The following is a 24,796-nucleotide window of genomic DNA, read 5'->3' as shown; positions in this document are numbered from 1 at the left end:
TAATAGAATTATAGAATCAGGAAGTTGTCATCTAAAGTATAAGTATGTTTATTTTACACATTATTTTTAATATAATTCATTTTCTAATTATTTCAAGTTTCTCAAACATTAATTAAAAGAAATAAAACATAATTAAAATAAAAAATATACTTGTATATATCGGCCAATATAAGGCCATCGGCCACCCTGCTCTCTAAGATATCGGCATCGGCTGTCAAAAAACCAATATCGGTCGACCACTACCTAGGATGACTTGAGGGTGAATAATGTGTGGGCTAATTTTCATTTTTGGGTGAACTAACCCTTTAAAGTTTCATTATTAGTAGACGCTGCTGCCGAACACTGTTGAGAGATGCACAGACTCAGAGAAGTAATCTCTCTCTCTCTCTCTCTCTCTCTCTCTCTCTAATAACTTATTAACTGCATTATTGTAACTGCAGTTATTTATTGCATTAGTCTGCTATCAAATGCTCAAGCCTTGTTACTAGGTCTAAAATGACGTTTTGGAATTAGCAACAGAGGCGTTGGATGAGATGCATAAGAAATTAATCCTACTCACAACAGCATTTTAAGTACAAAAACCGGACAAATGCCTTGAAATATATCATCTGATCAATGTCTTGAGGTGTGGTAACTGTAGTATAAGCGGAATAATAGACTTCGGTCCGTTGAATTCTTAGAAAATAATGCACACGCAAGATGTAACAGATTACTCGTGGGATGTTTTTTGTGTCACTCGCACAAAAAAAATCATCGCGTAATGCTTTACTCCATTTTCTTATACAACCGGACGTGTCAAACTGGACGTGTCAAGTTCTTTGCTGATTGGCTTGTGCGACAATGCTTCATGCAAATTTTCCGCTTAAGTTGACATTTTTAAACTTGCAATAACAATAACACGCGTTCGTGGCAATCGCGTCTATCCGCATCTTTGCGTTGACTTTGTATGTCGTGCAAATAATTCAATTCACTTTAGGTGTGCACAGACTATTAGAGGGTCAAATGAAGATGGAAGAGATGTGTTTTTTGCCGTTTCTTGAAGATGGCTAAGGACTGAGCTGCTTGGATTGAGTTGGGCCGGTCATTTCACCAAGAGGGAACAGTTAATCTAAAAGTCTGTGAAAGTGATTTTGTGCCTTTATGGGATGGCACGATAATGCGTTGTTCACTTGCAGAATGCAAGCTTCTAGAGGGCACATAAGTCTGAAGTAGTGAATTTAGGTAAAGGGGTGCAGAGCCAGTGGATGTTTTGTAGGCAAACATTAATGCCTTGAATTTAATAAGAGCAGCTATTGGTAGCCAGTTCAAACTGATGAACAGAGGTGTGACATACTCTTTTCGGCTCGTTAAAGACTAATTTTGCAGCCATTTTGGATTTGATAGAACTGGCTTGAAGACCTGCCAAGTGATTGTTGCAGTAGTCTAATAGTCTAGAACAAGAGCTTGAACAAGGAGTTGTGTAGCATGTTCCAAAAGAAAGGGCCTGATCTTACTAATGTTGAAGAGAACAAATATGCAGGACCAGGCAGTTCTAACAATGTGGCCTGTGAAATCCAGCTGATCATCAATGACAACTCCAAGGTGACAACAGCGACCATACTTAACAAGAATGAGTTCAGGAATCTGTTGGAAACTCAGAAACGAAGACCAGGGGTTTCATTTATAAATGTTGCATACGCACAAAATGGGCATAGAAATGTGCGTATGCAATTTTCCACGCATTTATAAAAAATATACTTATGTACGCACCGAGCGGACATTCAGAATGGGCATAGAAATGTGCGTATGCAATTTTCCACGCATTTATAAAAAATATACTTGGCGTAAATATGTACGCACCGAGCGGACATTCAGGACCATGCGTACAAACTCTTTTTCCTGGAGTGAGAAAAGTAATGAAGTAAACAATGATTTCGATACACACATTTACATTAAATATTCCTCTCTCATTAATGGAGATAAACACTGAAATTAGGCTACATAAAGTCATTTCCCATAAGTTAAACCAAAATTATATGAATTTAGACAGGCTATTTGTAGTGGATGCGCTTGATCACTTTGTGGAATGCTATGTTTTAATGACATTGAGGAGTGCTATAGGTGCACAATAATTCATCTTTAAACTAAACTGCAGATCTCATGTTATTAGAAAATATTTTAGAGAGAACAATGATCAATGATGCGCGCTTACTTCGATATTATGGCGGACACTGCTTGATTTGGTGGTCGAACGGTCCATCCGGTTTGAATAGGTCTAATAATAATAGCTTACTGTACAACCACAGCTGCACTGTATATAACAACAAATTGGAAAACAGACAAAACATAAAATGTAAGAAGCATTATTTGAGAAAAGGGCATACTATTATAATTCGCGCAGACCTGTAATGGAACTAGCTTTACCCTGCGCTGATGTAATTTGCGATTTTTGTGGAAAAGGCTAATTTTATTAGGGTTGTTGACATGACATGGCATTTTCACTGTCCCATAAGATAAAAATTAATATAAGTAATATTGTAGTTATTTAAAATGCAGTAAATGGTTAAACATGTCTTTGTCCTACATGGAACTCTCGTTATAAAATCTGCAGTGTTATTAAATTTTTTACAATTGTGAGCCAAATCTCAAAATTGTCCTATGGTGTGACTGTCTCAACCATGGTTCAATAAATTACAACGTTTATAAATTAAAAAGAAAAGCATAAAAATGTTTATAAATACCTCTGGCATAATTGTACAAGTGTCTATTTTAGTAAATGGTAATTATTTTTTTCATCCATATATTTCTAAAAGCGTAGGAATTTGATACATTTTGTCTCTAAAAAAAAAAAAGTCCTCTGGTGTGACACCATATCCTGATTTTAAGTCGGGCAATTCCATGGACAACTTTAATTAATTAAAGGACCCCATTCAATGTCATGCTACTGAAGCCCGCTGTGAAGCCACTGACATGTGCACGTGGTAAGTTTTTTGTCTCAGAATTGTTCAAATATTTTACTTTTTTGGAACCACTACAAAAGTGTTATGTTTTGTTGTCCTTTGGTGTGACAACCATAAATTATATTTTTTTATTAAAAATTGTATTTTAAACTACATAATCATGGAAAATTACGCGAATGTGTCTTTGCTAACCACTAATGACAGGTTAGCTAGGAATAGCAAGGTCATTAACTAACACAAAAGGCTGAAACGTCCTATGGTGTGACAGATAATGTCCTCCGGTGTGACGCCTGTACTGTCACACCAGAGGAAAAAGATGTCACACTAGAGGACAAGGTCTCTTTAAGAAGCATTTTAAATTATTAAATAAGATTTGTTTACGTCCTTTTTCTTTTCATCATTTTCAGTGTTTTTAAATGCAATAATTACATTAATTACATTTTTTTTCTAATGTTTTTGCAGAAAACTTGTACTGATAACTATTAAACTAATGTGTTATGAAAATAAGTATAAAATGCTATACTTTGTTTTTGAGACAGAAAGAATTCGGGGAGAAAAATTAATGGGAGAGAGAGGACACAGAAGTATAGGCAGAAAATTAACAGGGATCCACAGAGAAGGGAGGAGATCCTAAGACAACGCCGCAGAAAGTAAATAGAATTTAAATGATGCCTTTAAAGAGCAGCCATGTACAGTATCTCACAGAAGTGAGTGCACCCCTCACATTTTTGTAAATATTTTATTATATTGTAGCAAAGTGTCATTTCTTCAGTGTTGTCACATGAAAAGGTATAATAAAATATTTACAAAAATGTGAGGGGTGTGTACTCACTTCTGTGAGATACTGTATTTAAAAAAAAAAATCAATAAAAAATTCACATCTGAATGAATATAGCTTGAAAAGCAATCTTATTTAGAGGCTCTAGAAGAGTTTCAGCAGAAAGGCAGGCTCTAGAAGAGTTTTCATTTAGAGAGACTGAATGACTACTCATTGTTAAAAGTACTAGACACGGCTTACACTAGGCTCACCTCTAGTCGCGTTTCAATTAAGTTTTAATAACATTGGTGGATAACAAGCTAATTATTATATCATTAAAATGATTTTTAATTTTTTTTGTAATACAAATACTATAGGGTTATCACATTAGAACACAAGTTTATAATAAATGATAGAAACATAGAAAATGTTACCAAAAATGTGAATGTTTGATTTGATTTATTTGTATTTTTTTACTTGGATTGTAATGTATTGTCTATCTATGAATTTTTCAAAAAGGTATGAAGAAAAGAAGGCCGCGACATAGAAAATGTTACAAAAAATGTGAATGTTTGATTTGATTTATTTTTATTTTTTTACTTGGATTGTAATGTATTGTCTATCTATGAATTTTTCAAAAAGGTATGAAGAAAAGAAGGCCGCAGGGAGAGTGGAAATCTTCAATATCAACTTACGGTCAAAAAGGAAGCAGACTGAACTGCGCAAAAAGTGGAAAGAATCAAAAAAAAGATGCAGGGCAAAAGAAAAGGCACTCAATGCTATTCTAAACATGACCCCTCAGTCTCCAGAAAACTTACAGGAGGAGGCAGTGGCTTAATTACTTGCAGAAACTCCAGTGGAGCCTCCTCAAGCAGTGTTACCTCTTCAACCAGTGGTGCCCCTTAATGTGGAAAGACATACTCCTCCATCACCCGAAGCCACACCAACAAGATGGAAGAACCAAACAAAAAGAATGAAAAGAACAATAGCAAGACTACAGAGGGAAAATAAAATACTGAAAGAACGCATCAAAACTGAAGAACGAAAAACAATGCGAATCAGAAAAAAAAAATGCAATGCCTACCTCAAAAAAAGGCAAGTGAGTAAGAAATTTAGAGTGCTAACAGAGAAAAAAAACAGCCACTGAGAAGAGACAAGAAGTTGTGTCCTTCTTGTCAAGGGAAAACAGTAGACTTCTGGCTGGAAAGAAAGACACTGTTGGAAGGGTGAAAAAGAGGCAGCGACGAATTCTCACAAAATCTCTACGAGACCTCTACAGTGACTACTGTAAAGACTCCAGCAGGAAACATTCAATGTCTTACAGACAGTTTGTGAGATATAGGCCTTTTTATATCACAGAGGCTAAAGCAACTGACCGCAACACATGTGCTTGTTATCAGCATGAGAATATGCATCTGCTTATTGATAGCATGGCACACAGGGGCATAATTCAAACACAAAGCTTGTCGTTGCTGCTCAAAGGCATTACATGCAATGCTGAAAACAAAAAATGCATGTACAGGGAATGCAGTAAGTGTTGTTATGAGGAGACTCAGCTGGCTGAACACAACCCCCTTGATGCTGCAAGATGGGAACAGTGGCAAAGAGAGGACGTGACTGTTGGTGATGAAGTCTACAAAAATTGGATCAAAAAACACTGTTGAACAACTGGTTAAGGGGTTAAATTAGTTCAGGCACGAGTTGGAATCCATTGGAAGCCATCAGTATAACTGGTTACACCAGGCTGGGAAATTTAGGGAAATTAAAGAAATTGTTTCAAAACAAAGTGAAGTATATATCTGTATCGATATCGGCTATCGGCCAAAATGATTGGAAAAATATCGGATATCGACAAAAATCGAATATCGTGCATTCCTACTACGATGTAGTGGTTTTCGGCTAAAGCAACTGACCGCAACACATGTGCTTGTTATCAGCATGAGAATATGCATCTGCTTATTGATAGCATGGCACACAGGGGCATAATTCAAACACAAAGCTTGTCGTTGCTGCTCAAAGGCATTACATGCAATGCTGAAAACAAAAAATGCATGTACAGGGAATGCAGTAAGTGTTGTTATGAGGAGACTCAGCTGGCTGAACACAACCCCCTTGATGCTGCAAGATGGGAACAGTGGCAAAGAGAGGACGTGACTGTTGGTGATGAAGTCTACAAAAATTGGATCAAAAAACACTGTTGAACAACTGGTTAAGGAGTTCAGGCACGAGTTGGAATCCATTGGAAGCCATCAGTATAACTGGTTACACCAGGCTGGGAAATTTAGGGAAATTAAAGAAAAGGTTGCTGAAAATGAAATTGTCCTACACATAGACTTTTCAGAGAGAACTATGGATGGAAACTTAATTCAGAAATCCAGGCATTTCATTTTGGAGGAAATTGACAACAAGTTACTATCCCTACTGCAGTTGCATAAACATCAGAAGGATCCCAGAGCTATGCAACTCTGTCACCATCATTAAGGCATGATGAGAGAGCTGTCTGGGCACACATCAAACCTTGACACACTGAAATTGACACACTGCATGTCATCAGCGATGGGCCGGTAACACAATAAAGAAATAAAACCAACTGTTTCCTGATGAGCGCAGTTCCCTTCACAATGGAATTCAAACATTTAACCTGGAATTTCTCTGAAAGGTCACATGGCAAGGGAACCATGGGATGGTGTTGGGGGTGCAAGCAAGCGAATGGCCGACATGCACATTCAGAGTGGTAGTGATTTGCAATCTCCCAGAGATGTTTACGAGTTTCTGTCCTCCAAAACAGACGTGTGAAATTCAAATGGATTGAAGAGTCTGACATTGAAACTTTTGACAAAATGCTTCCCCCATCTGTTCGACCAGTCCCAGGAATCCTCAGTACACACCAAGTGTTGTCATCATCTCCAGGAGTGATCCTGTACAGAGATGTGAGTCGTTTCTGCACATATCCCAAAATATGCTCTTGCCATAAACCCCAAAAAATTTATTTTGGAAATGCACCACAGATTGGAGACAATGTTGCCACTCAGCACCAACCTGGATTGGACGACTCCTTTGATGAAGAAGATGAGTGCACAGAAGGGAAATTTGTGATTGTTGAATATGATGTCAAGCCATATGTTGGCCAGATCATGACAATTCATGGAGATGACATACAAATCAATTGCATGATCCAGAAAGGCAAGAAAAATTCATTTGTGTGGCCGAAGAAACCTGACTGCATTTACTATTCACGGCAGAAAATAATTGGTGTCATATCTGAACCAGAGCCAATGCACCATGCTGCTCGACTCACACCTCTTGATTGGCTAATGTTCAATCAGTAAAGGCATTGCCACCATCTCTAACATGGGCATATGAAATTGTCAAGCATCTGATTTGAAAAAATCTTGAAATTTGTGTTCGAAAATGAAATTAAATTTATGAATTAAATAAGTCAAGGAGTCAAAGTTCATATTGTTAACTTTTTTTTTTAACATGGTTGATGATTTATCCAAATGAAATGTTATTTCTTTATTAACAAACAAATGGTCTACATAAAAATAAAAATTGATGTTAAAGTTTAAAAAATATTTGCTCTGCCGAGGAGTCACAGTTTATTTTGATTACATTTTTTGTTTTGTTTAAAAAGTGTTCATATTGTTTGTATCAAAATTAATCTTTCTTTCTTTGATATATTCAGAGTTAAATAAAAATACTTTAATGCAATACTTCTCACTTTCTCATTAAAGCAATAACTACCATTTCTATCCTTTAGTGTGAAATAATGTCCTATGGTGTGCCACACATAAAAGAACCACAGATTTGTTTTTATCTCAAAATATCTTAAAAACATTGAGTATTGCAGTAGGGGAGATATAATCATCACTAATCCTAAAATGGTATAATTTTTAGCAGTTTTGAATGGATGACAGCAAAGTTTGTCTCGTTGTCAAAGTTTGTCTTGAAAATGTCCAACAAATCAAGGAGAAAAAAATAATGTTATTCATAATTTCATATTAAATAAATAACACTATACAAAAATAAATGTCTAACAATAAAGTAAAATCTCTCGCATGCTATTTGTATATTATTAGGTGTTTTTTTAATTTTATTATATTTTGCTATGTCACACCATAGGACACATTTATGGAAGAGTTCAGTAAAAGTGTTCAAAAAAATAGTGAAAGAACTGAAAAAGTTAGTGACCACATATATTTTCTCAGACATCAGGCGTCACACTATATACATATGTATTGTTTCTTTAAAAATTGTGTTTTATAAAAAAAAAAAAAATTGTACTGCCTATTTGTCAACTACCCATTTAACACATCAATTGTGCAATTGAATCAACATGTGCATTGAGTTACTAGTGCGCGCAATAGCAGCATAATGCCCATCCGGTAAGGCGTTTTATTTACTTAGGGGGTGCTGTAGGCCTGCTTGTAATGAAATGAAAGTAAAATACACAAATATCATTAAGATACTTGTGTGAATAAATAAAGCAGTATCAATTAGAGGTGGGAATCTTTCGGTACCTCACGATTTTTGGGGCCACGGTTCGATAAAAAATCGATTCACAATTTTTCATCTGATTTTTTTGTACACACTGGACGTCAAATGCACCTGTATTTTGATTTAAAAAAACAACAACAACAACAGAAACACCAGTCTATTGTATGTGTAGTCCTGGCTCAAGAAATCAGTGTTTACTATTAACTATTAACTTACTAATAAATAAAAAATATTTTACACTTCCCAATAGGGATGTGCCCAAATCCGAATATCATGTTCGGAAAAGGAAACGACATGTACTACGGAACCCCTAGAGGGAATACGAATGAGATAGGAGGAAAAATATATTTCAATGCTTTCTCTCGCAAATATCGTTGGGTAATTATACTGTATATAAATTGCGGGCATCAGGGAGCCATCATTAATTTGCGGGGCATTGAAATCGCTTCTGAATGTGCCCTCGCTTTTTTACTTTCACTTTCAAGATTCATTATCACACATACTATGTGTATACTATGGAGCGACAGTACTTACCACACATTTTACAAGATTAGATGTTTATCCGTGGTGCTCAGGATCTGCAAATTATTCACCATTGTCTTATCTGTCACCTCTCCTTACTCTGTTTATGTGTTAAGTGAAATTTGAGGTATACTGTAATGTAACAGGCAACCGCTAGCAAGTGGCTAACCATGTCCCTTTAGTGGCCCCAGAGAATGCATTGTTCGTTTTTCATGCCTTTCCGGATAGGGATTCACTATTCACGGAACATGCCTACGTCCCATAATAATAAACGATCAATAATTAATATAATATTTTTCCAAACACTTGACCTAGCTGAAAATGGGGCAGGATGTATTTGTTTTTCTGCACTGCTCTCGGAGTTGAGTTTCGCCTTTTTGTTCCGACAACATCATGTTGTTGTTATTATTATTGTTATCATTGTTATATTAACTAGAAAATATATTTTTTTTATTTGTGAATTGATGCAAATCGCTAGAAGAATCATCGCTATAAGACTCATTGCGATTCATTTGTGAAACAATTTTTTTCTCCCACCATTAGTATCGATGTCATAAAATCACGAGTCTGGATTGAAATAATCTGTCGTTTTTATCCTATTGTTTACTGTATTTATTTGTTTGGCCAGTGTCATTGAGGGTTTTGGTTATTTTGCTGTTGTAAGACCTTTGAAATAACTGAAATCATTTGGCAAAGTGATATTTACATGTAATGCGGTCAAGAGCTGCCTGGAACTACGTTCGCCGTGCGTTTCCCTTAAAATAATTGCACACCTTAGTCCAATCAGATTCAAGCATTCAACGGCCCCGTAGTATAAACAAATGTCTAGAAAATATATTTTTTTTATTTGTGAATTGATGCAAATCGCTAGAAGAATCATCGCTATAAGACTCATTGCGATTCATTTGTGAAACAATTTTTTTCTCCCACCATTAGTATCGATGTCATAAAATCACGAGTCTGTTTAAAGGTCAGAAGATATAGCTTACATGAATAAAAATCACAAACATGACATTTGTAAATTATATAATTTAATATATGTAAGGAATAATTGACGACAGGCCATTGAATTATTAGAAAAATAACTTTGGGTGTGCATTCTTTTTCTAATAATTCAACGGCCCGGAGTCAATTATTCCGCTTATGCTACAGTTGACACACCTCAAAACATTGATCAAATGATATATTTCAAGGCATTCGTCCGGTTTTTGTACTTAAAACGCTATTGTGAGTAGGATTAGTTTCTTCCGCATCTCATCCAACGCCTCCATTGCTAATTCCAAAACGTCATTTTAGACCTAGTACCGGAGGACTGAGCCGTTGATAACAGACCAATGCAGCTAATAACCAAGTTATGAGAGAGAGAGAGAGAGAGAGAAAGAGAGAAATTATGTGAACTAGCCTACCTCTCAGTCTGTGCATCTCTCAACAGTGTTCGGCAGCAATGTCTCTACCAACAGTGAAACTTTAAGTACATTTTCCTCACGAACAGCACCATTGTTACCTCGCTTGTGAGAAGTGTCATGTAGCTTTTAAGTTGCTAAACTATTTTGCTGATTAAAAACTGAACAACATTAGCGCGTATGTATCTGTGTGTGCAAACTATGTGTGTGCGTCCGTAAGGGAGAGAGAGCGGGAGAAATAGAGTGTGTGCATTACGTACATAATAAAACATAATTTTGTGGCAAAACATGGAAAGATCTGTTGTTTTTATCCTATTGCTTACTATATTTATTTGTTTGGCCAGTGTCGTTGTGGGTTTTGGTTATTTTGCTGTTGTAAGACCTTTGAAATAACTGAAATCATTTGGCAAAGTGATATTTACATGTAATGCGGTCAAGAGCTGCCTGGAACTACGTTCGCCGTGCGTTTCCCTTAAAATAATTGCACACCTTAGTCCAATCAGATTCAAGCATTCAACGGCCCCGTAGTATAAACAAATGTATTCGTTAACATGTAATGTATTTTTTCAAATGGATTATGAACAGTTAAATACAAGGAGTTCTAAAAGATTTTTACGACTCGTTTGCTTTAGGCCATCTATTAATGTTAAATCCACAAATAAAATGTTAAGGTTTCAATGGCATCTGATTGTGGAAAAAAAAAACCCAGCAGAAATAGATTTTTTATTATAGATATTTTCAATTTTCAATGTACTCATTAAAAAAAAGAAGTTTAATAATGTTTATTAGTTCTAATGTTCTATTCGTTTCTAATCTTATTTGTTCTATTAGTTTTTGCTCAAAACTAACCAAAATTAAAAATAGTTCATTTATAATTTCTGCACAGGAGAGACTTGGTGTTGTTTCAAAACAAAGTGAAGTATATATCTGTATCGATATCGGCTATCGGCCAAAATGATTGGAAAAATATCGGATATCGACAAAAATCGAATATCGTGCATTCCTACTACGATGTAGTGGTTTTCAGTTAGTGTAACTGTGACTAAAATGTATTTTCGGTAAGGTTAGATATGGTCATTGCCTCATTGGGCTAATTTTGGGTTATTTTTGATTGACCATTGGGCTAGTTTTGTTACGAAAATCTAGCAACCCTGAAAGTTGTGCATTCTTTTTCTAATAATTCAACGGCCCGGAGTCAATTATTCCGCTTATGCTACAGTTGACACACCTCAAAACATTGATCAAATGATATATTTCAAGGCATTCGTCCGGTTTTTGTACTTAAAACGCTATTGTGAGTAGGATTAGTTTCTTCCGCATCTCATCCAACGCCTCCATTGCTAATTCCAAAACGTCATTTTAGACCTAGTACCGGAGGACTGAGCCGTTGATAACAGACCAATGCAGCTAATAACCAAGTTATGAGAGAGAGAGAGAGAGAGAGAAAGAGAGAAATTATGTGAACTAGCCTACCTCTCAGTCTGTGCATCTCTCAACAGTGTTCGGCAGCAATGTCTCTACCAACAGTGAAACTTTAAGTACATTTTCCTCACGAACAGCACCATTGTTACCTCGCTTGTGAGAAGTGTCATGTAGCTTTTAAGTTGCTAAACTATTTTGCTGATAAAAACTGAACAACATTAGCGCGTATGTATCTGTGTGTGCAAACTATGTGTGTGCGTCCGTAAGGGAGAGAGAGCGGGAGAAATAGAGTGTGTGCATTACGTACATAATAAAACATAATTTTGTGGCAAAACATGGAAAGATCTGTTGTTTTTATCCTATTGCTTACTATATTTATTTGTTTGGCCAGTGTCGTTGTGGGTTTTGGTTATTTTGCTGTTGTAAGACCTTTGAAATAACTGAAATCATTTGGCAAAGTGATATTTACATGTAATGCGGTCAAGAGCTGCCTGGAACTACGTTCGCCGTGCGTTTCCCTTAAAATAATTGCACACCTTAGTCCAATCAGATTCAAGCATTCAACGGCCCCGTAGTATAAACAAATGTATTCATTAACATGTAATGTATTTTTTCAAATGGATTATGAACACTTAAATACAAGGAGTTCTAAAAGATTTTATCATTTTTACGACTCGTTTGCTTTAGGCCATCTATTAATGTTAAATCCACAAATAAAATGTTAAAGTTTCAATGGCATCTGATTGTGGAAAAAAAAAACCCAGCAGAAATTGATTTTTTATTATAGATATTTTCAATTTTCAATGTACTCATTAAAAAAAAGAAGTTTAATAATGTTTATTAGTTCTAATGTTCTATTCGTTTCTAATCTTATTTGTTCTATTAGTTTTTGCTCAAAACTAACCAAAATTAAAAATAGTTCATTTATAATTTCTGCACAGGAGAGACTTGGTGTTGTTTCAAAACAAAGTGAAGTATATATCTGTATCGATATCGGCTATCGGCCAAAATTATTGGAAAAATATCGGATATCGACAAAAATCGAATATCGTGCATTCCTACTACGATGTAGTGGTTTTAAGTTAGTGTAACTGTGACTAAAATGTATTTTCGGTAAGGTTAGATATGGTCATTGCCTCATTGGGCTAATTTTGGGTTATTTTTGATTGACCATTTTGTCTAGTTTTGTTACGAAAATCTAGCAACCCTGAAAGTGTTAATAGAGGAAGCTGGAAGCTATGTCCCGGTTAAAAAACATATTGTTTCAAGCTCAACTTAAAAAGGGCTCTTTATTGATGAGTTCACAACAGTATTGGTCGAATTAAGTCTGGATTTAAAGCCTAAGGTCTTGGCTTTTATATTGCTTACTGCTGTTTCTGATTCTGAAGAAACTGACACTTATATATTTATGTATGGCATCTGTAGATCCCTGTAGAAGTATTTTTTTATATGTGGTGTGTCAAAGATTAGTTCTGTTATCTAAAAATTGTTACATATTGTTTTGACCTTTATATAGGGTTTAATAATTTTGCAGTACATTATAAAGAATCAAGTGTTCTGTACTTTCAGGTTCCATTCCAGACGAGAGACTCTACCGGATGTTCATCAATAACCAGGTGACCATGCTTCGGCCCAGGGAGGATGAAGATGGCTGGTTCAACTTATTTGTCATCCATCAAAACAGGTTCAGGAATGCTACTATGTTTGAGATTCAAATATTTAGAAATGATTAATGTTAAACTGTGTGGACTACTGTGTGGAGTAATTTTTTCCTTTTTATTTCTTGATGTCTTTCCTTATGATTCTTTGATGAAACTGTTGGTCGTGTTTAGTTTCCATTTTTGTATGTGTGCATAAAATATGGAATGTATAACCTAGAGATCCTCTTGATAAATGTAATCAAATTATTTTTCAGATACAAGCTTTTTTTTTTTTTTTGACGGTTGCCAAGTAATCTATATCTTTTAAGCCAAGCTTAATGAAACTTGATACAGGAAAACAACAGGTCTTTCTGAGAATGCAAACAAACTCAAACACCGTTCATAGATGCTAGTCAATTTCAGGTCACATTATTTGTACACAGTACACATTGTTTCAAAGCAGCTGTACATGTTGTTAACATTTAGCGATTTAGAGCTCAGTGACAATAAACAAGTTGAGATTTGCTATATAGTATATCTTGTTTCATGTAAGTGGTACTATACGTATGTATGCAGGGAAAAAGTACACAAAAAATATATAGTTTCTGTTCAGATCAAATAAAGCAATCTGCAGTCTCTTTAAAAAAATCTATCAAAATGTATTTGCATTAATTGTGTCTGTTTTTTGTAGGAGTAAGCACGGCGCGACAAACTACATCCCTGAACAGTTTTTGGATGATTTCCTAGATTTGGTGGTGTGGGGTCATGAGCATGAGTGTAAAATTGCTCCAGTTCGTAACGAACAGCAGCTCTTCTATGTCACACAACCCGGCAGCTCCGTCATCACCTCGCTGTCACCAGGAGAAGCGGTCAAAAAGTTAGTGTGCCTGCACTCATATGTCATATGTATGCATACACCGTTCCACTAGGGATGAAAATTCTCACACTCTTTTCACGCTCACAACAAGCATGTTGATGTTGGCAGAGCAGCATCTCCTGTCCATTCGAGCTGTCCATTTCCCTGGCCGTCTGTACTGCATGGTGGACATGCTGTTGAGGCAGGGAAAGCCCACAGAGAATGGAGGCTACACCCCCAGACAAATGTGATATGGAGTGTATTCAGGCAGGCAGAAGGTGGATCTCTTTTCATCAGCGGAGAATACTCACTGCCCGCTGTTCTAATCTCTAGCAGAGCAGTCCCCACTGGGAGTAAATGCTATTGCTCACCGCTGGCCGAGAAATCGCAAATATGCATTTCCCCCAGTGAACATCCTGCACCAGGTGTTGTGCAGAATCAGGGAAGAGGAGTCAGTGCTGTTGGTTGCGCCAAAATGGCCCACCACATGCTTAAAGCAACAAGAAGTCACAGCGTGCAACACTTCACGTTGAAAAGTTCATAGCACAAAGGAAAAAGATACTGATGCGTAGTGTATTATATCAATGCAACAGTTTATTCAGCTTTTTTTTGTTTGTTTTAAATATCAGTTACTGTGCACGTGAAGCACAATTCATAGTCTTTTTCTGTTGTGATTGAACAGGCACCTGGTAACATCATTCAAAAACAGCAAAAACTCCAGCAAGAACATAGACCCATAAACCTTTATCTACTATTAAAGTGTAATAATGGGAACATTGAATGATCTTGTCATATTCACGTTCCCCATAGTGTCAGATAGCTTTACACAAAGTCAAGGGACCATCTCGAAATGGGATGTCTCCGGTTACTAAACATAAACTCGGTTCCCTGAGAGGGGAACAAGACTATGCGATTATGCCATGTTGCTTTTGCTAAGGTCTTTCATAATCTCTCTTATTTGGTAGAAAGATTCTGGGGTATGTTGCTCAGCACTGCTTATATAGGGCGTGTTCCAACCCCCTTTTTGTGCGCTTGAGTGCCATTGGCTATTGTGATGCAATGGTGCTAAAGCAGGGTGTCCGCGGGTCCTTAAAATGTCTTAAATAACGTTTTCCTAATATAAGGCCTTAAAAAGTCTTAAAATGTCTTAAATTCGGATTCGATGGGTCTTAATTATTTTTGGTCTCATTACCGATAAAATACCTTAAGTCTGACAGACCTAATGACTGTTTACAATCATTGGACAGACCGAAGATGTTTTCTTCCCTGCGGTAAGTTACTGCGTCATCAGAGAGAATTGCAGTAAGTTAAAACTGAATACATTTAAATGAACAAACTTGACGTTGCATTTGCAACCATGTGAAAACAGGGGGTGCTGCAGCCCCCTCAGCACCCCTACTTCCCGCGTCCCTGAGCCCAAATGTCTTATTATTCTTATTCACAAGTTAAATGTAAGAATTTGACTCAAAAGATAATGCACACTTATAGAAAAATGGCTTTATTAAGGTAAAATGCCCATAAAAGGTAAAAATCTATTTAAACTTATCTGACCACCACACAGAATATGAAGAATATCAAAAACTTTAGGAGTCAGCTGTCCACGAATGTCCTTAAGATAGCAGCATGATAACACACTCAATCAGTTGAATGAATGACTCTCAATGACTCACTCATTCAGTGACTTACCGCCACTTACTGGTAGCTTAGTTGTGAAGTTTGTTGAAAAGTATGCATTTTTCCCCTCAACATTTCTTATTTGTATATTCATAAATGCATTTAAAACATTAATCTCATAACATTATTTATTGCAGTTGTAATTATTGTTCTTTGCAGTGTAAATTATTTTATCTGACTGGTAGCAGCCCTATAGTGTATATTGAATTTATTGATAAATTGTAATAATTTGACATGTAAGATGATGCATACATCTAAAAAGGTTAAAAATAGGCCTTTGTAAAGGTAAATATGCAGATTTAAGTATGTAAAAGCTGATAGAACACTGATGAAAATATTGCTTCAGAATAAATTGTTTACTCCACCAAAAATCTCAGTGATGCAGTTATTTTGTGGGGATATTTTGTATGGAATATTGTCTGCTGCCATGAAAAGTTCACTGTATATCATAGTAATAAATACCATTTATTACAGCATTGATATTTTGTTTTCTTTTTAATTTATACACATTAAATATTACATATATGTATGTAATAAATGTGTATTTCCATTAAAGGTTTAGGTCTTAAATTTCATATAAGGTGGTATTAAAAAGTCTTAAATTTAACTTGTTCAAGTCTGCAGAAACCCTGTAAAGGGGTGGTCAGTCAGTTGTTTTTGAAGGCTTGATTGTGTTTATGGGGTGCACATGTGTTCATGCTTCGTTTAAAAAAAAAAGTCACATTATCTTTCAAATATTTTACCTTTATTCTACACCACTGTTTCCACTATTGACTTCCAGATTCAATGAAGCCCCTCCTTCATCAATACGCAATGGGCTCAGAATGGTTAGCTGGCCCAGTGTGTTCTGATTCACTAACCGCCTAGTGCACATTGTCCAGAAATCAGTTTGATTCCGAATCAGACTCTGAGAATATTACTGAAGAGGATCGAGCAGAACCTATGCAAGCATGACTCTTACAGGATGTTTATTTTTTTGTAGTTGTCATATTTTTTAGATACATTGTTATTTGTAAATGCTCTGTTTATATTATATTTTGATGTACGGTATCCTTATTAAAGCTTTAGTACAGAATAATAAATTATTGCATTGTACCATTTTTGTAGAGTAGTTGTTTAATTTGCAATATATGCAATCAGAGCGAAAATAACAGCATTTCGACGGCATGGCAACAACACTCTACTACAACAACTCTTTCTCTCCTCTAAAGCAGGTCAACATGGCCTCACCCCCTTTGTTGCGTGTTCCTGGGGGCAGGGTTTATGTAAATTTTAGGGTTTGTGATATGAGAAACCCAGGAAGAAGCTCATTGTAGTCCCTACCAGCCGTTTGTTGTAGGCCTTAAAAAGCGAATTCTGTAAAATAAAATATCGTCCCTTGCATTGAACTGTGAGCGTCGTAACTTTGCAGATGTTGTTTATGTTCAAACAGCAACATTACACACTAACTCGGGTTAAAAAAGTGAAATCATAATCAAGGGCCCCTTTAAGCAAATAAGGCTTCAGTGTTTTGAGAGAAAGGTGTTTCCCCATAGTGTCAGCTTGCTGTATGCAACGTCTCGTTCAGTAGCCAGAGACTAGTGTTGTCAAAAGTACTGACTTCGGTATCAGTTAGTACTGAAATTTAAAAAATTTAACAATACCAGCATTTCCCGCGAAAATTGAGCACTGTTGAGTGGATTCTTAAACACCTCTGATTGGTATGATAACAGATATGTCTGTGATTGGCTACAAGGATCATCGCTTCATGCTCTTCACCAAGCACTTAGAGCAGGTTTAGCTAAACTCTGCAGGACACCGGCCCTCCAGGACTGAGTTTGGACACCCCTGGCTTAAACAGATACACATGGGAGCGTTTGAAAGCCACGTCTATCAGCGGATCTCTAATATATCTGCTCATAGACAGATCCTCTGATAGATGCTGCCATGTCCGTGTGTATCAGTGTAAGCGCTCTGTGAAGAGCATGAAGCGATGATCATTGCAGCCAGACAAATCACAGACAAATCTGTTGAGTGCAGAGCATGTGAGTCGGAATATTAACGGAGCGCTTGCTTGGGCGGTTAGAGCGACTGAGTGGAGCGCACGTCCATAGAGCGGAAAACGTAGCGGAGCGTCACACCGCTCCGCTTCGCTCACATGCTCTGGTTGAGTGCATGAACACAATGACCAATCAGAGGTGTTTAAGAATCCACACAACAGCAATCAAAATGTTTGCGGGAAATGCTGGAATCGTCAATTTTTTTACATTTCAGTACCAACTGGTACCGAAGTCGGTTCTTTTGACAACACTACCGGAGACGGTACTTTTCATTCATCCGTTTTCTTAAAAAAAATTTGTTTTTGAATCTGTTTTTTATAGTAATTTTATGATTTCATATGTTATGTTAGTCATTTCCCTACCCCGTTCATATGGTTTTAATTTTATTTGTGCAGGTCTTAAGAGGGGCTAAAGTGAAATGGAGAAATGGATTTGCAGTGGTGATCTTGTCGCATCCAGTGTAGACAGTTTTAGCTGTTGTGGTTGGATGCAACCATGACTGTGTAGACACAAGGTCCCTCATTTCTCAATCTAACATAGAAACAAGCGCAGATCCAAGCGCACAAATCAACTTTTTTTTTCTTTTTTTTGTGATTGTTTTTTTTTTTTTTTATAATAACATTACAGAGCTTGAATAACAGCGTAAATTCAAATCAACTTAAGATAGGGTTCACGTATGATTCATGAAACATTCTTATAGCGCCATTCCCATCATACGAATGATTGTGGCGGCTAAAAAAATCATCATTTGAATATCACGCCCCTAAAAACACCCTGGTTTAGAAACCTTACCCCTAGAGAAATGACATGAAGAAACGTAACTTGGCCAAAAAGAGGAAGTGATCTCATGAAAGAGAAATTGATCTTAGTCCAAAAACACCCGTTAACCTTGTAATTGCAAACAATGTATATGTATATTAAGTACCAGTAAATATAACAAAACATTTACAAACATTATAAACACTATATAGTCTATTTATTTCCTCCTCCACAACAAATCCTTTAAATTTATTGGCATCACAGAACAAGAATGAAAAATAAGTGCTATAAAATTATATATTAAACTATAAAATAAAACACAAATTAGGCTATAGTGGTATTCATTATAAACAGAATACAAACATCAAACTAAAATGAATTTATTTTAAGCAAAACTGAAACGGCATTCAGCTCGAGTCTCTCTCATTCCACAAGAATCCAAATGTTTCCATTTTTGCCATGTAGCATATGGTTGCTAAACTATTTATTATGTAAACAAGGCTTTGTACTTCATTCATGTTCCAATATCCACGTAAAACATCATCCTTCACATGCGCAAAAATTATTTTACAGCAGACCTTTTAAATTGAGCAGTGTAACATTTATGTTTGGTTGACTGCACTTAAGTTTGATGATGAATGGCTGAAATGTCAAGTTAGCAACGCTAGAACTGATATGTTGTGTGTACGCACATGAGGCGCCTGTGCGATCAGTTGGATTTAATAAAATATAGATATAAAGAAAACAAATAAAATGCGTTGTATGCTTGTTGCACATTTTTTTATTTCTTTTGTTAATCTGTTAATTATTTAAGAAAATATTTAGTGTAGCCCTATTTATTTATTACTTTTATATACTTAATTTCTGATGCAACGATGTGTGCATTCTCATGGTCTGTTGTTTATGCTGCAATTTGAGCATATAAAGCTAAAGCCCTTAAAGAAAAAAAGACATACCAATCTTACTGGTTAATTATCGACTAAAGAACTTTGGTTGTCGGTCAGGCAGATAATCTAAATGAACAAAATGCTGTCATTATACTATTCTCTGCCAAATTTACTATACTGCACGCAAGTTCAGGCTTACTCAAAAACTTGCGTACACGAGCTGAGACCTGAAGTGAGATTTGATTGTAGCAATTATACAGAAATACTTGGACGACAGACTTTGCTCAGACATTTAAGGATGACCATAACATTTCAGATGCTGTGCAACGAGATTGGTCTTTTGGTTAGTCAGTTTATGCTGTCCCGTCTTGCAAAGTCACATGACTTTTTTTGATGCGCATGGAGGAATTTATTCAGTGTGTTTCCATCTCCCATTATTCGCATTAACCCTTTTTTTTGCACAAGTCAAAAACCACCTCAAGCGAGCGTAAAAGCTTTTTTGTGAATTAAGGGATTTTTTTTCCTGCGAAATTTGGCATTTCCATCACTCGTTTCTGATGCAATACTTCAAAACAGTGTGATGAAAACAGCTAATGTTAATCTATATTGTTTTGTTGCTCAAGTAATCCTGTGTTTACATCTCTCTTATATTTGCTACTATATATATGTAGATGGATCAGAAGAGAGAGGTATTGATTTGATTCATTAACTTCCTCGCTCTGCGCCAAGGTTAATGATTACATGTATCCCAATTATACGGTAAAGATCCACTGGGCTATTTGCTTTGATTGGCTTCTACTTTGTTATTGGCAAAGGTTGTGTTGAAACAAAGCCAAATTTGGGCGGCGAGTAAGCTTATAAGGCCGTCTAAGCACTTCATTTCACTGTCCCTGAACCCATAATTGACAAATAAAATGAATATGTGGTGCTGAATAGGCATTAAAAGGCAGAGACAAGCCGGAAAACAACCTTCGTCCTGTTTACGGTGACTTACAATAGTGGCTGAGAACCATGTCTTTGCCATTTGTCATTACTGCCAAGCTTACAACAATGTTATGTATATTATAAGATCACCAGAAAGAGCAAATGCAAGGTTTAAATGAGGTCACTTGGCTATATAGGTAAAACCTTTAAAAAAAAAATCACAGTTAAGTGGGTCTTGTACCCGATTGCTTTTGGTTTAACTGACATAATTATGACGTTCGCTTTTGTGAGATCAAACTAATTCTGTTCACTCACTAGTCGCTCTTTCCTTGGGCCAGAACATTATGCGACATTAAGTGAGCAACTACCTGTTCAGTCAATAACTCTCAAAGCCTCTGCTGACAGGACTAATACTCTGTGACTAGTAGCAGTGTGCCGCTCAAGGGGTGATTTTAGGCAGACATAAGTACATTAAAATGACTGTAATGTCTAAATGGTTTCCTCTATTAAGTTCGCTCCTCCTGTCCCCCCACAATCATTTCTCTTATTTCCTCTGCGATTCACAGAAATGGGGAGATATGCTTTGAACACCTTATTATTGCGGGTCCTGGAATGAATTACTCTCATCTCTGGTAATGCCAGGGAGGGTGAAAAACATCATTAAAGGCTGGAAAAACAGGGGCAAAGCCAATTTGTTGGTTGTTTATGTAAGTGGAGGCCCTCCTCTGTCTTCTTTGGCAAAAGAGATTCTGTCATTGAAGTTCAGTTGAGGCTACTACGCGTTGTGGCACAAGATGCAATGGGCCTCATTTGTCAATCGAAAATAGAAATGACTGCAGAAATCAACTTATGACAGAGTTCACGTGTGATTCATGAAATATTTGTATGCCGCCAATCTCACCATACGAATGATTGTACATTGAAAAAACGTGGTGGCTAAAAAACAATCGTCATTTGAATATCACACCCCTAAACCCCCCTCGCCCCCCGGTTTAGAAACCTTGCCCCTAGAGGTTGCGACATAGAGAAACATAACCCAACCAAAAAGAGGAAGAAATCTCATGAAAGAGAAATTGATCTTAGTCCAAAAACACCCGTTAACCTTGTAATTGCAAACAATGTATATGTATATTAAGTACCAGTAAATATAACAAAACATTTACAAACATTATAAACACTATATAGTCTATTTATTTCCTCCTCCACAACAAATCCTTTAAATTTATTGGCATCACAGAACAAGAATGAAAAATAAGTGCTATAAAATTATATATTAAACTATAAAATAAAACACAAATTAGGCTATAGTGGTATTCATTATAAACAGAATACAAACATCAAACTAAAATGAATTTATTTTAAGCAAAACTGAAACGGCATTCAGCTCGAGTCTCTCTCATTCCACAAGAATCCAAATGTTTTCATTTTTGCCATGTAGCATATGGCTGCTAAACTATTTATTATGTAAACAAGGCTTTGTACTTCATTCATGTTCCAATATCCACGTAAAACATCATCCTTCACATGCGCAAAAATTATTTTACAGCAGACCTTTTAAATTGAGCAGTGTAACATTTATGTTTGGTTGACTGCACTTAAGTTTGATGATGAATGGCTGAAATGTCAAGTTAGCAACGCTAGAACTGATATGTTGTGTGTACGCACATGAGGCGCCTGTGCGATCAGTTGGATTTTATAAAATATAGATATAAAGAAAACAAATAAAATGCGTTGTATGCTTGTTGCACATTTTTTTATTTCTTTTGTTAATCTGTTAATTATTTAAGAAAATATTTAGTGTAGCCCTATTTATTTATTACTTTTATATACTTAATTTCTGATGCAACGATGTGTGCATTCTCATGGTCTGTTGTTTATGCTGCAATTTGAGCATATAAAGCTAAAGCCCTTAAAGAAAAAAAGACATACCAATCTTACTGGTTAATTATCGACTAAAGAACTTTGGTTGTCGGTCAGGCAGATAATCTAAATGAACAAAATGCTGTCATTATACTATTCTCTGCCAAATTTACTATACTGCACGCAAGTTCAGGCTTACTCAAAAACTTGCGTACACGAGCTGAGACCTGAAGTGAGATTTGATTGTAGCAATTATACAGAAATACTTGGACGACAGACTTTGCTCAGACATTTAAGGATGACCATAACATTTCAGATGCTGTGCAACGAGATTGGTCTTTTGGTTAGTCAGTTTATGCTGTCCCGTCTTGCAAAGTCACATGACTTTTTTTGATGCGCATGGAGGAATTTATTCAGTGTGTTTCCATCTCCCATTATTCGCATTAACCCTTTTTTTTGCACAAGTCAAAAACCACCTCAAGCGAGCGTAAAAGCTTTTTTGTGAATTAAGGGATTTTTTTTCCTGCGAAATTTGGCATTTCCATCACTCGTTTCTGATGCAATACTTCAAAACAGTGTGATGAAAGCAGCTAATGTTAATCTATATTGTTTTGTTGCTCAAGTAATCCTGTGTTTACATCTCTCTTATATTTGCTCACCTCCTACTATATATATGTAGATGTAGGTCTTGATCTACATGGACGGTCTTTTTCAATAAAAGCTGTTTTTATACTAATGAGGATGATGTTTTTATAGTATAAAAATTGATTTCTCAATTCATGACCCCTTTTTAATGGCATTTTATTGTTTCTGTGTAGAGCTTGACAGAATGAATGAATGAATACCTAAATTTATTTCAATGTGTAAGTTTAAGGATAATGGAATAATGTTTTTGTTGTTGTTTTTGTATCTGGGTATTCCACAGGCACATTGGGTTATTGAGAGTGAAAGGTAAAAAAATGAATCTTCAGAAAATTCCTCTACAGACCATCAGGCAGTTCTTCATTCAGGATGTGACACTCTCAGAGCACCCTGACCTTTTCAGCCCAGAGCAACCCAACGTCATGCTCAAAGTCATGGCTTTCTGCCAGGAGAAGGTACATGCAATGCAATTAAACATGTTAGATGCTATTAAAAACCAGTAGTAACTGGACAAATAAAGTTACTCAAGACAAATTTTGATGCTTTCTTAACATCAGATGGATAGATTACGTGTTAGACATTTCTTTGTTGTGGCTGGTTGCTAGGGGTTTTCCGCTGATAGGTCGGATTTTCTGTCAGGTTACTAATGTACTGATCAGTTAGAAAAGTCATATTTTAGAAGCAGTTACTACAAATGTCATCCATCCTCTTGGTCTATGGATTAAATATATCCTAAAAATATTTAACTTTATTTGAACACTTTGGAGCAAAATCACTTTTGCAGATTTGCAATCTTTGGACCAACAACTTTTTAGATTGAACAAGAAAGAAAAGGCAACAGTTTCATCTACAGAACTCAAGAAGAGGGAAATTGGAACCAATGTCCATCAGAAATTGATTGGCTCATTGCGGTTTGCTAATTGCTGCAGTCTCATGTGACAGGTTACTGAAAAGTATGAGCTAGTACATGTTTGCTGAATGTTGGTGAGAAAGAGACTACTGTTTTGATGGAGTTGTTAAAATCATTCCACCATTGAGATATAATGTGTGAAGGTTCGGGAAAAAGTTCACTCAGGAATTACTGTACATTCCTATTTTATTCCTTTTATTCTTTTAGGTTGAAGAGATGCTTGAAGAGGCAGAGCGACAGAGACTTGGAAATTCTCTAACTCCTGAGAAACCTCTCATCAGGCTTCGAGTGTGTACACCTCCCTTTGCCTGGATTTACTATTTGTTGTTTTCTCAGTTGAAGAAATACTGTGTGATATACAAGTAATACATCTTTCATCTTACATCATGTGCCTCTCTCTCTCCAGGTGGATTATAGTGGGGGTTTTGAAGTTTTTAACACTATGCGCTTTAGTCAGAAGTTTGTAGATCGAGTGGCAAATCCCAAAGACATCCTGCATTTTATCAGACACAGAGAGGCCAAAGACAACATTAAAGGCAAGTCACACATATCTGCTTAAGCAATAATGCTGTAATATTATGAATATTGTTAAGATGCGCATTGAGCTTCTTCAGCTATAGCTCTAGTATTTTCACAATAGAGTGGCGGAACTATGACGTCACTTTGTAGGCGGATCGGCTGTTAGCATCACACTGGTTCCCTCGACAAAAAGCCAATAGGATTTTTACATAGGCTTTTGGATTATCACATAAAATAAGCTCTGTGTTCAGTCATAGTTCATGAAACTTACACATTTTGTCCATCAAGATAATCTTCACAAAATAATAAAACTTTTATGAATTTTGATGCCTAAACAAAAGCGCCAGAACTTAAAAGCTAAACTTAGGCTATAAACGAACTACAGCACCTCGGTCGCTCGCCTTCTACGTCACCACCACCATGCTTCCCACAACTTTTCAAACTTATTTTTAACACGTTCAGTGAAAAGGATTTAGTCTGTTTATGAATTTTAATCCACGCTACATGAACCTTTTCATATAAACTGGAATAAATACAAAACTAGAG

The 24,796-nt window shown here is 36.2% G+C and overlaps 1 protein-coding gene across 1 annotated transcript in view; it reads left to right on the top strand.

Moving 5' to 3' along the window:
* Positions 1–24,796, top strand: part of mre11 (MRE11 homolog, double strand break repair nuclease) — a 99,278-nt gene that overhangs the window by 46,895 nt on the left and 27,587 nt on the right. Inside the window, exons 7-11 of the mRNA XM_016562769.1 lie at positions 13,110–13,224; positions 13,872–14,057; positions 23,105–23,276; positions 23,939–24,019; positions 24,138–24,267. Coding sequence (XP_016418255.1) covers positions 13,110–13,224; positions 13,872–14,057; positions 23,105–23,276; positions 23,939–24,019; positions 24,138–24,267 — 684 coding nt within the window. The remainder of the gene's footprint in view (positions 1–13,109; positions 13,225–13,871; positions 14,058–23,104; positions 23,277–23,938; positions 24,020–24,137; positions 24,268–24,796) is intronic.

This window comes from Sinocyclocheilus rhinocerous, unplaced genomic scaffold, assembly GCF_001515625.1.
Source record: "Sinocyclocheilus rhinocerous isolate Xijiao unplaced genomic scaffold, SAMN03320098_v1.1 scaffold702, whole genome shotgun sequence".
NCBI classification, from domain to species: Eukaryota; Metazoa; Chordata; class Actinopteri; order Cypriniformes; family Cyprinidae; genus Sinocyclocheilus; species Sinocyclocheilus rhinocerous.
This window is presented reverse-complemented; position numbering and strand designations above follow the sequence as displayed.